Source organism: Odontesthes bonariensis, chromosome 6 (assembly GCF_027942865.1).
Source record: "Odontesthes bonariensis isolate fOdoBon6 chromosome 6, fOdoBon6.hap1, whole genome shotgun sequence".
Lineage (NCBI taxonomy): Eukaryota > Metazoa > Chordata > Actinopteri > Atheriniformes > Atherinopsidae > Odontesthes > Odontesthes bonariensis.
In genome coordinates, this window is record NC_134511.1 from 1,181,160 (window position 1) to 1,193,939 (window position 12,780).

Genomic DNA, 12,780 nt, shown 5'->3' on the forward strand with positions numbered 1-12,780 from the left:
TACAGGTAACCAATGGACCGGTTCTCCTTCAACTGAAAACCAGTCTACAGGTAACCACTGAACCGGTTCTCCTTCAACTGACAGCCAGTCTACCGGTAACCAGTCTACAGGTAACCAATGGACCGGTTCTCCTTCAACTGACAGCCAGTCTACCGGTAACCAGTCTACAGGTAACCAATGGACCGGTTCTCCTTCAACTGAAAACCAGTCTACAGGTAACCAATCAAGAGGTAACCACTGGACCGGTTCTCCTTCAACTGACAGCCAGTCTACAGGTAACCAATGGACCGGTTCTCCTTCAACTGAAAACCAGTCTACAGGTAACCAATCAAGAGGTAACCACTGGACCGGTTCTCCTTCAACTGAAAACCAGTCTACAGGCAACCAGTCTACAGGTAACCAATGGACCGGTTCCCAGTCCAAAGGAAACTAACTACGGGGTACCCGGTCATAGGACAGGTTCAGAACAACAGAATCCGGACCAACCGGTTCATATTTAAAGGAAACAGCTGTGTTGGATTTTGTTTCATCTTAGATTCTTATCAAAGGCGTCGGCTGTTAAAACCAAAGTAAACCAGCTAAAACCAGCTAACACCAGTCCAGAACAAATTAAGTCATCGCGGTCAGTCGGTGTGACGAATAGAAAGCAGAACGAAATGTACAACTTCACACACACCGACCAAAATCCACGCAATTTGAAACTGTTGTTTCCAAAATAAAAGCCTCTGGTTGCTGGAGGCTGACGGCTACAGGCAGAGCAAGGCGAGTGGGTGGGTGTAGTTTCAGGTGACAGGTGGTGGGTGGGTCTTTACCTCATTAAATCATGTCATTATGGGGCAGTTTGATTCAACTTTTATGGGTCTGAGTTGTTTCTTTGAGCTTCAGCTGAGAACCAGGATAAGGTCTGAAGTCCTCACAGGGATAGAAAGACTAGCTGTGTGTGTTGGCTCAGTGTGTGTGTGTGTTTGTCTTTACATCATTGCGAGGACAAACATTTGACAAAAGACCAACGTTGTGAGGACATTTGTAGTTGTGAGGACAAAGCTGCCCAGAGGCCTTTTTGTGACAGATTTGTTTAATGCTGAGTTGGCTTTGGTTTGGTGAGGAAACTTGGAGCCGTGAAGATCATTTAAAACATTTTAAAAATCTGCCCGGCAACAGGTCATTTAAAACATTTTTAAAATCTGCCCGGCAACAGGTTATTTAGAACATTTTAAAAATCTGCCCGGCAACAGGTTATTTAGAACATTTTTAAAAGTCTGCCCGGCAACAGGCTTCGGTCCTCAGAACTGTAGACGTAAAAAATCTTTTTTTTTACTTTCTGTTTTTGGAAATTTAAAGTCACATTCTGACTCCCCACTCCAATCTGTTGTTAGATTTATTTTTTGCACTGTTCTAGCTATAGTGGAAGTAGTGGTCCTCACAAAGAACTCTGGGACCGAGGTCCTCACAACCATACCAAGACACGTATGAGTGTGTGTGTGTGTGTGTGTTCGGCTCAGCATTAGCAGTGAAGCTCGCTCGCCCTCTCTGGCGCTCTCTCAGACCACGGTGCTGACGGAGGGATCTGATAGGTTGAGCTGGCCGGTGATGTCAGTCGGGTACGGCTACAGGCGGAGGGACAAAAACACAGAAGAAGAGAACATATAAGATAAACGTTAATTAAACACGAGCTGAGTTCCTGTCTGATTTCACTCTGATTTTGTCCTAAATTTCTGATTTTCTTTAAAAGCGTCATTAGCAGCAGTGGAGGAAGCATCCAGTGAACCTCATACACATATAAACACTTCCTGTTAGCTGTGTGAGCTAACGGCCAAACGCTTCCTGTTAGCTGCATGAGCTAACTGCCAAACGCTTCTTGTTAGCTGCGTGAGCTAACGGTCAAACACTTCCTGTTAGCTGCGTGAGCTAACGGCCAAACACTTCCTGTTAGCTGCGTGAGCTAACGGCCAAACGCTTCCTGTTAGCTGCAGGAGCTAACGGCCAAACGCTTCCTGTTAGCTGCGTGAGCTAACGGCCAAACGCTTCCTGTTAGCTGCGTGAGCTAACGGCCAAACGCTTCCTGTTAGCTGCAGGAGCTAACGGCCAAACGCTTCCTGTTAGCTGCAGGAGCTAACGGCCAAACGCTTCCTGTTAGCTGCGTGAGCTAACGGCCAAACGCTTCCTGTTAGCTGCGTGAGCTAACGGCCAAACGCTTCCTGTTAGCTGCGTGAGCTAACGGCCAAACGCTTCCTGTTAGCTGCAGGAGCTAACGGCCAAACGCTTCCTGTTAGCTGCAGGAGCTAACGGTCAAACACTTCCTGTTAGCTGCGTGAGCTAACGGCCAAACGCTTCCTGTTAGCTGCGTGAGCTAACGGCCAAACGCTTCCTGTTAGCTGTGTGAGCCAACGGCCAAACGCTTCCTGTTAGATGTGTGAGCCAACGGCCAAACGCTTCCTGTTAGCTGCAGGAGCTAACGGCCAAACGCTTCATGTTAGCTGCATGAGCTAATGTCCAAACATTTCCTGTTAGCTGTGTGAGCCAACGGCCAAACGCTTCCTGTTAGCTGCATGAGCTAACGGCCAAACGCTTCATGTTAGCTGCATGAGCTAATGTCCAAACATTTCCTGTTAGCTGCATGAGCTAACGGCCAAACGCTTCCTGTTAGCTGCGTGAGCTAATGTCCAAACATTTCCTGTTAGCTGCATGAGCTAACGGCCAAATACTTCCTGACACCTTAATTCAGGGATAATTCAGGTCAAACAAGTCTGTTATCTGGTGCTAATGTGGGACTTTCAGCCGGTTTTATTCAGGAGGCGGGGCTTAAAGGGGTTAACTCTTCAACTCATGTAAGAGAAACAACCTTCCGACAGGATCTCAGCTCCACGGCTGCTAATGAGGCTGCTAATGAGGCTGCTTTCAGCCAGCAGGTGGCGTCGGTGGCTCTGGGCTACAGTCGGTCGTGCTTGCAGAGGAGGACAGAGGCAGTGTGTGTGTCTGGACACCATTCAAATCCACTGAGAACACTCATAGGAAATAAAGAGATGGTCACAAAGAGGAATGAGTCGGAGTCTGCTCCCAGACTTCTTCACTTCAGTTAATCAGCACTTTAAAAGAAAGAAGATTCTGAATCCCTTCACATTAAAAAACAGAATATCTGGAAAGGAGGGATGCAAAATGAACAGATTTAAAAGGGGCATAAAATACCATCCAAGCACCTCTGACACAGTACGGACGGTCAAACTGAGAAAAGGCTTCACAAGCTGTTAGAGAAGAGGCGGCTGGACGGATCAGGAGTGTTAGCCGAGCCTCAGGAGTGTTAGCCGAGCCTCAGGAACGGTCCTGTGGGAGAAAGATTTATCATCCCAGAGAGACCCGAGGCTGGAACAGAGGCGAGTTAGAGGGGAAACACCAGGCTCTGCCGGCCCACCTGCGAGGACAAAGCTGGAGGTCAGAGGAGGATAAAACTGGAAGGTTCGTGGGACGGAACAGAAGAGGAAGACGAGCAAAAAGCAAACATACGAGGACAGACGAGACGAGAAACCACACAGGCTGACCCTCTTCGCTTCTCCTTTGCAAGAATACGACGTGATCGGTGTGAAGCTAAAGGCTGAGCTAAAGCTAAAGGCTTAGCTAAAGCTAAAGGCTGAGCTAAAGCTAAAGCTAAAGGCTCAGCTAAAGCTTAAGCGAAAGGCTGAACTAAAGCTAAAGGCTGAGCTAAAGCTAAAGGCTGAGCTAAAGCTAAAGGCTAAGCTAAAGCTAAAGGCTGAGCTAAAGCTAAAGCTAAAGGCTGACAGACGGGCGGCCATGATGAGGAAGGAGAGGAAGGAGAGCTCTGATGCTAATGAGAGAAGAAGATGTGAGCGAAGAAGGAGACGGGCGGAGAAAGGATGGATGTGTATGACACGGGGGGGTGGTCTTCATCTCCTTACCGTGGCGTCCCCGGGGGCCATACGGCGTTGGAGGTCGGAGCTCCAAGTGATGGACCTAAAAGAGGTTTTGGACTCGGTCTCTGCTCTACCACTTTTCCTATCCTAAAATAAATCATACGATAGGTGCACACACACGTTAACACGCAGTGACATCATCGTGTCATGTGACGCGTGGGTGCGGCGGCAGCGGCGGACAGGAGGAAGTACCACACACATCACGTCACACACGGCGTTACAGGAGCGGCACCATGACACAGCAAAGTGTGGGAAACTACAGACTCCAACATATCAACACAGATTATTCATCATAAAGTGAATAACGTTAGCTAAAGATCATTTAGCTTCATGTAGCTAAAGATCATTTAGCTTCATGTAGCAACAGCAGCAGGACATGGTTTAATAAAGATGTCAGATGTTATGGAGCGTAACCCAGGAATCAGCAAAACAAAACAAAAAGGTTAAAAGTTAGTTATTCTTTCTTTACTTTCATTTCACTGCAGCTTCTATAAACTCAAGATATGACAAGTTTGATCTCAATAACTTCATTTCATTTGTTAAAAATACATAAATGTTTATATTTCAGACCTGCAACACATTCCAAAGACAGTCGGGACAGTTTAGGTCTGGTCCTGATGTTAGCCTGATTTGAGCCTGATGTTAGCCTGATGTTAGCCTGATGTTAACCTAATGTTAGCCTGATGTTAGCCTGATGTTAGCCTGATGTTAGCCTAATATTAGCCTGATGTTAGCCTGATGTTAGGCTGATGTTAGCCTAATGTTAGCCTGATGTTAGCCTGATGTTAGCTCGATGTTAGCCTAATGTTAGCTTGATGTTAGCCTGATGTTAGCCTTATGTTAACCTGATGTTAGCCTGACATTAACCTGATGTTAGCCATTCTGAACAGTAAGTGCTTGTCAAATGAGCTAATATTATCCTGTTAGCCTAGTCGGTAGTTCGCTAACGTTAGCTTGATATGATACGGGGTGGACAGGTTGGACACATTGGCCAATGATGTTTACTGACAGTTACTTATATCTTTGTGTTTTCACTTTATTAAGATCAGATTCTGCAGGTAAAATTGTAATAATAAGGTGACTTTACTTTGACTTGCCCAAGAAAAAATTACTTGGGACTTGCACATGTGTGACTTGGTCCCATCTCTGCTCTGTCCTGACTTTTTTGGGACGTGTTGCAGGTCTGAGATGCAGAAACGCTGTTTGTTGACGGATGAAACGAAGCTCAACAGGGAACACGTTGGGTTCCATCCCAGTTTTATTTATAACATGGAGTCCAGTAGAAACGTAACAGCTTGTTGGAAGTGAACTGAATACATTCTGTAGCCCTGAATGTTGGCCTATGGTCAGCGGACTGTGTGTTTTCCATCTGCTCAGCACAGCAGCTCACAGAACCTTCTGTTCCTGCTTCCCTCTGTGGGAGGATTCATGCTGATCAGCCACAACAGAACAACCTGCTGCAGCTCTGAGCCGCTGAAACCTTTAGGCACCTCAGACGGCCGTTAGATTCTTCCTGTGGCAGAGTGGCAGAGTGGCAGCCCACTCTGTAGCTGCCCCGGGGCCATCAGGGAGCAACTGTAACTGTGTTACTCTATGTGTGGCAGAGCTCAATGAGTGTGACTTTGTGTGAAAGAGGACACAAACGCCTACGTTTTGAAGTAAAATTTGTCCAGATCGGGCAGATATTTTGGACATGAGAGACATTTGTTTGAGGAATTGGTGCAGTATCAAATTTACAGTTGTTGATTTGAGTGGGAGAGACACCTCAGGTGAGATGTAGTCTACCTAAAACGTAAACTGCCGTTGTGTCAAAGCTGTATAATGTATCAACAAACCCTTTAGTTCAGTTAAAGCCGAGAGTCTCCTGTCACATATAAAGTTTGAATAATGTGTCTGTGATGCTGTATGGAGTTATAAGGCCAATGCGCAAACTGCCAAAAACTGCCCTATAGGTGCCATTTCTTTAAGCTAATTTTTCAGTGTGTGTATTTGTCTTATTTACCTAGACTGTATGTATATATATCTATATATATATATATATATATATATCTATATATATATAGATATATATATATGTAGTGTATGTATATACACACATATCCAACGGAACCATTTTTACAAGTTTTATGAACATTTAGGTGCAGGAGTCCACACGCATACAGTCAAAGATGTTATTGCTGCCAAGGCCACAATGATTAATCAAAACAAACTAGATCTTAAAGCTTTGGGGCCAGTGGTGGTCAAGGTGTGGTACACACTATGTTGTAGGAAATATTTAATTTCTTTGTAAAAAGCTCTCCATAGCTGCTGCCGATCAGAATAACTCTGCAGGAAATCCAAAATTCCTGCATACTTCAGTCAAATTCAGCCGGTTTGCAGCTCAGTGAGGTGCTGATCACTCCGGGTTAGCGGTTAGCCCGCGGCGGCGGCGGCGGCGGGTGTTTGAAGTGCTAATCCAGGCGGAGAAGTGATGGTGATTAATGCCCTTCTGCTGCATCCAGCTGCTGCTGAGGCAGGTGAACATCTGGAAGGACTGGCAGCAGAACTCTTCTTCTGCATTTTATTTCACAGCTTCTCGTCTCTGGTGCTTTAATTCCCTCTCAGATTAACGGAAAACGTGTTTTAAATTCTCTTCTAATGCCTCACAGAGGCACACTGCAGTCAGCAAAGAAAGAATTTCTGATGACCTGCTTTTATCTCTGAACTCTAAAAATCACAAGAGAAAAGTCTCTTCATTTCATCATCAGCTGTAGGAATGTGGTTTGAGCTACATTACGTTTACTTACGTTTACTTACAACAACACTACTTACGTTTGTGTTGTTGTTAACGTTCGTGTTATCCTTTACGATCATGTTGTTGTTTACGATCATGTTGTTGTTTACCTTGAACCATTATTGTTTACGTTCGTGTTATCCTTTACGATCATGTTGTTGTTTACTTTGGACCATTGTTGTTTATGTTCGTGTTATCCTTTACGATCATGTTGTTGTTTACGATCATGTTGTTGTTTACTTTGGACCATTGTTGTTTACGTTCGTGTTATCCTTTACGATCATGTTGTTGTTTACGATCATGTTGTTGTTTACCTTGGACCATTATTGTTTACGTTTGTGTTATCCTTTACGATCATGTTGTTGTTTACGATCATGTTGTTGTTTACTTTGGACCATTATTGTTTACGTTTGTGTTATCCTTTACGATCATGTTGTTGTTTACGATCATGTTGTTGTTTACTTTGGACCATTGTTGTTTACGTTCGTGTTTTCATTTATGGTCGTGTTGTCGTTTACGGTCATGTTGTCGTTTTTGGTCGTGTTGTTGTTTACATCAGACCGTTGTTGTTTGCGGTCATGTTGTCGTTTACGTCCGTGTTGTTGGTTACGTTAGTTTTTTTACGTTCGTGTTGTCGTTTTTGGTCGTGTTGTTGTTTCCTTTGGACCGCTGTCGTTAGCATTCATGTTGTTGTTTACGTTCGTGTTTTTGTTTACGGTCGTGTTGTTATTTACAGCTTTTTATGTTTATAAGTCATGTTATTGTTGTTTACATAATTGATGCTGTTTATCACCACCCTCTCAGTTAAGTCACATCACGTCTCACACCAGACGTTACACCGGCTCCTCTGATAAACTCAGCAGACCGTCTGCTTCCTTATTGGTCGACCTGCAGTTTTAGGTCATCGCTCCTTATTTCACACTCGGTTTTTCATCTGCTGTGAGGCTCTGCGCTCGTCCTCAGAGAGCAATAAAGTTTAATTTCAAGCTTTATGAGCTCCAGGAGGCTGCAGCAGCCTTGTTATTGATGAGCTCTTACTGTCCAAGGAGATCCAAGGTTACCTGCTGGCAGCAGAGCGGAGCCGCTGGCTCCAGCCTGCAGCGAGCAGCACAGCAACACAGTTGGCTTTAAACTGGACCCGTTGGCTTTAAACTGGACCCGTTGGCTTTAAACTGGACCCGTTGGCTTTAAACTGGACCCGTTGGCTTTAAACTGGACCTGTTGGCTTTAAACGGGCCAACATGGTGACATCATCAGGTTGTTTGGGCCCTCAGGTGCTCACACAGGTCATGTGACACCAGGTAAAGTGGTGACATCATCAGGTTGTTTGGGCCCTCAGGTGCTCACACACAGTTATAAACAGCACAGAGCGCGGGCAGAAGGAAGGGGGCGGGGCCCCGTACACGCTGCTCGGTAACGGCGGCGCCTACCTGCAGGTTCTTCCGCCACACGTTGACGGCGGCGAAGGCGAGCTGCATCTGTTTCCTGCGGGCGTCTTTGTGGCGTTTGTAGGCGATCTCGATGAAGATGAGGAAGATCCCGGCCACGATGCCGCCGGCGACCAGCATGAAGACGCCTGAGGAGGACAGGTGAGCAGAGTGAAACCGAAGCCCTGTGGTCGCGCCCGTGGGAGGGGGCGGAGCCTGGTTCCTACCTGCCATGTTCTCGAAGGTGAGGGTGGCGGGCGCGTTGCTCCTGGAGTCGCACTCCTGGTACCGAACCCACGTCTTGTCCAGGTCCTCCATGAAGCCGTTCTCATGGGAACTGTGGAGACGGGACAGGTGAGGGGAGTGGGCGGGGCCTCGGCAGGTTATCACAGCATGTGGCGTTCTATACCTGAGGATGGCCAGAGACACGTTCTGCTTCCACGGGCTGTCTTTCCTCATCCCGATCCCGAAGCCGGAGCGGAAGAAAAGCTCGCCCGTCGTCACCAGGTCGCACTTCTGCGACGCCTCGAACTCCAACACGGCGCTGTCCCAGATGAAGGCGTGCAGCTTGCTGCAGGAGGCGGAGCCAAAGGTTAGGAGGCTGAGCCAAAGGTTAGGAGGCGTGGTCAAAAGTTAGGAGGCGGGGCCAAATGTTAGGAGCCGTTAGGAGGCGGGGCCACAGGTTAGGAGGCGGGGCCAAATGTTAGGAGGCTGATTCAAAGGTTAGGAGGCGTGGTCAAAAGTTAGGAGGCGAAGCCAAAAGTTAGGAGGCGAGGCCAAAGGTTAGGAGGCGAAGCCAAAAGTTAGAAGGCGAGGCCAAAGGTTAGGAGGCGTTAGGAGGAGGGGCCAAAGGTTAGGAGGCGGGGCCAAATGTTAGGAGGTGGAGCCAAATGTTAGGAGGCGGAGCCAAAGGTTAGGAGGCGGGGCCAAATGTTAGGAGGTGTTAGGAGGCGGAGCCAAAGGTTAGGAGGTGGAGCCAAAGGTTAGGGGGCGGGGCCAAAGGTTAGGAGGCGGGGCCAAAGGTTAGGAGGTGGGGCCAAAGGTTAGGAGGCTGATTCAAAGGTTAGGAGGCGGAGCCAAAGATTAGGAGGCGGGGCCAAAGGTTAGGAGGCTGAGCCAAAGGTTAGGAGACGGAGCCAAATGTTAGGAGGCGGGGCCAAAGGTTAGGAGGCGGAGCCAAAGGTTAGAACAGTGACCTGATCAGCCTACTTTCTGGAACCTTTAAAGTGTCCTGATCAGCAGTTCTGCAGCTTCCTGAAGCTCTTTCAGAGTTTCTCTTTGGACATTTCCTGCTTCTTCCCTCATTTTCAGTCCTTGTACCTGAGCATCTTCAGAGCTCAGGACTGCTCAGAACTGAACTAACTCTGGTTCTGCCTCAGATTCTGGGTTTATGTTCATGTTGAAACATGTTTAAGTGGATCAGCTGCTTCCTGTTTCTATATGAAACATAAAGAACTGAGGCTGATCAGGACCCGCCTCCTGTTAGCTGCTGCTTACTTGTCTCGGACAGCCTGGATGGCCTCAGCGGCGCTCTCGTAGTTGTGTTTCTCCATGTGCCGGTACATGGTGCTCAGCTCCACCTGCCGTCTGAAGTAGATATCCACCGAGCTCTGCTTCACTGTGGCGTAGATGAACTTATCTGATGGGTTACGCAGCTGGAACCACAGAACACAGTCACAAACCGACTCCCACAGCTCTGGACTCCTGTCAGCCTCAGCCAGGTCACTAATCTACTACTACTCTACTACTACTACTACAACCACTACCACTCTACTACTACTCTACTACTACTACTACCACTACTACTACTATTACTCTACTACTACTACTACTACTACTATTACTCTACTACTACTACTATTACTCTACTACTACTACTACTACTACTACTATTACTCTACTACTACTACTACTACTACTACTACCACTACTACTACTATTACTCTACTACTACTACTCCTACTACTACTACTACTACTACCCTACTACTACTACCCAACTACTACTACTACTACTACTACCCTACTAATACTACTACTACTACTACTTTTTTTTATTTATAAAGCACTTTAAAACAACAGCAGCTGTACAGACGAAAATCAATAAACATGCAGAATATGGAAAAGACAACAGAAACAATAAAACAAACATAGTCTGCCTGACTATAAGAACCCGCCGGGCTCTCCAGCCTCCTGCATCCACCCTCTGAACACTTCCCTGCTGGCAGATCAGGACTAACACCTCCTGTGAGGAGGTCGGCTCTTACCCTGGGGTCGTTGATGCCAGTGATGCGCTCCTCAGGCCGGTCCAGCACCAGGAAGGCTGCCAGGTTGGCAGTGTACGACGCCACGATGATCATAGCGAACCCCGCCCAAACCATCCCTAGGATCCTGGCCGAGAAGCTCCTAGGAGCTCCTGCATGGAGGAAGGGAGGACAGGTTCATTCACAGGAATACTCTGAACCCAGACCTGAACCCAAGCTGAACCCAGACCTGAACCCAGAGCTGCTCATCAGGACTATTTTTAAAACACAGGGCTGTGTTCGAAACCGCCTACTTCTCCTACTACTCCTACTACTCCTATTACTCCTACTAACTTTAACTTTTTTTAAGTTCCCGGATGCATACTAGATTCTCTGAAATGTTGGGTATGCATCATGAGGTTACTACTCATACTCAAACTACCCAAGATGCAACGTAACGTGACGTCGCCGATCGTCATTTCCTGTCAAAACGGCAGTTTCAAGCTAGCTACAACGAGGGTAGGTTCACTTCCTGGGGATCTAAACGACTACTTTCTCGCCTGAAAATGTTTCAAATGTTGCTAAAGTTTACAGAGTTTAGAAATCAGCTTCAGGCCGGCTGATTTCGGCTCGGGCAGGAGCGAAATGCATTGTGGGTAAACACGTCTGCATACTGTCTGATCGATGAGTATGCAGTATGGAAGTATGCAGTCTGTAGTAGGCGGTTTCAAACACAGTCTGATTCTCTTTTTTGTTCTCACAGATCTGCTTGTTTCTGTCTGATGTGGCAACATGGCCGCTCAGAGCGGGAGGAGGGTTAGAAAGAGGTTTCTGAGGCGTCCGTTACCTTCTCCTGAACCCAGACCTGAACCCAGACCTGAACCCAGACCTGAACCCAGACCTGACGGCGTCCGTTACCTTCTCCGATCCCAGAGTTGAGCAGCACTCCCCAGGAGAACCACATGGCAGAGGACAGGGTTAGGGCGTCTTCTTCTTCCTCCTCACTGTTCACTTTAAACCTTCCAAACGGGCTGCGGACACACACAGAGTTTAGCTTCAGGAGTGAGCCTGCAGGGTTTAGCTTCAGGAGTGAGCCTGCAGAGTTTAGCTTCAGGAGTGAGCCTGCAGAGTTTAGTTTCTCTGAGCAGGACTGGACTGGAGTGATCCTGCAGAGTTTAGTTTCTCTGAGCAGGACTGGACTGGAGTGAGCCTGCAGAGTTTAGTTTCTCTGAGCAGGACTGGACTGGAGTGATCCTGCAGAGTTTAGCTTCAGGAGTGAGCCTGTAGAGTTTAGTTTCTCTGAGAAGGACTGGACTGGAGTGAGCCTGCAGAATTTAGCTTCAGGAGTGATCCTGCCGAGTTTAGCTTCAGGAGTGAGCCTGCAGAGTTTAGTTTCTCTGAGCAGGACTGGACTGGAGTGATCCTGCAGAGTTTAGCTTCAGGAGTGATCCTGCAGAGTTTAGCTTCAGGAGTGAGCCTGCAGAGTTTAGTTTCTCTGAGCAGGACTGGACTGGAGTGAGTCTGCAGAATTTAGCTTCTCTGGACAGGACTGGACTGGAGTGAGCCTGCAGAGTTTAGCTTCTCTGAGCAGGACTGGACTGGAGTGAGCCTGCAGAGTTTAGCTTCTCTGAACAGGACTGGACTGGAGTGAGCCTGCAGAGTTTAGCTTCAGGAGTGATCCTGCAGATTTTAGCTTCAGGAGTGATCCTGCAGAGTTTAGCTTCAGGAGTGAGCCTGCAGAATTTAGTTTCTCTGAACAGGACTGGACTGGAGTGAACCTGCAGAGTTTAGCTTCAGGAGTGATCCTGCAGAGTTTAGCTTCCCTGAACGAGACTGGAGTGACCCTGCAGAGTTTAGCTTCCCTGGACAGGACTGGAGTGAGCCTGCAGAGTTTAGCTTCCCTGGACAGGACTGGAGTGAGCCTGCAGAGTTTAGCTTCCCTGGACAGGACTGGAGTGAGCCTGCAGAGTTTAGCTTCTCTGAACAGGACTGGACTGGAGTGATCCTGCAGAGTTTAGCTTCAGGAGTGAGCCTGCAGAATTTAGTTTCTCTGAGGAGGACTGGACTGGAGTGAACCTGCAGAGTTTAGCTTCTCTGAACAGGACTGGACTGGAGTGAGCCTGCAGAGCTCAGTTTCCCTGAGCAGGACTGGACTGGACTATAGTGAGTCTGCAGAATTTAGCTTCTCCGAACAGGACTGGACTGGAGTGAGCCTGCAGAGTTTAGCTTCTCTGAACAGGACTAGACTGGAGTGAGCCTGCAGAGTTTAGTTTCTCTGAACAGGACTGGACTGGAGTGAGCCTGCAGAGTTTAGTTTCTCTGAACAGGACTGGACTGGAGTGAGCCTGCAGAGTTTAGCTTCCCTGAACAGGACTGGACTGGAGTGAGCCTGCAGAGTTTAGCTTCTCTGAA

At 47.5% G+C, this 12,780-nt stretch overlaps 1 protein-coding gene across 2 annotated transcripts in view; it reads right to left on the reverse strand.

The window, feature by feature from the left end:
* Positions 1-298: 298 nt before the first annotated feature.
* grin1b (glutamate receptor, ionotropic, N-methyl D-aspartate 1b) overlaps positions 299-12,780 on the reverse strand; it is a 62,202-nt gene continuing 49,720 nt past the window's right edge. For both annotated transcript variants that reach the window (XM_075466986.1, XM_075466985.1), the window contains 7 exons: positions 11,287-11,399; positions 10,393-10,541; positions 9,624-9,781; positions 8,536-8,697; positions 8,354-8,463; positions 8,130-8,275; positions 299-1,607 (listed from right to left, as the gene is read on the reverse strand). In XM_075466986.1, coding sequence (XP_075323101.1) covers positions 1,542-1,607; positions 8,130-8,275; positions 8,354-8,463; positions 8,536-8,697; positions 9,624-9,781; positions 10,393-10,541; positions 11,287-11,399 — 904 coding nt within the window. In that variant the 3' untranslated portion in view covers positions 299-1,541. The remainder of the gene's footprint in view (positions 1,608-8,129; positions 8,276-8,353; positions 8,464-8,535; positions 8,698-9,623; positions 9,782-10,392; positions 10,542-11,286; positions 11,400-12,780) is intronic.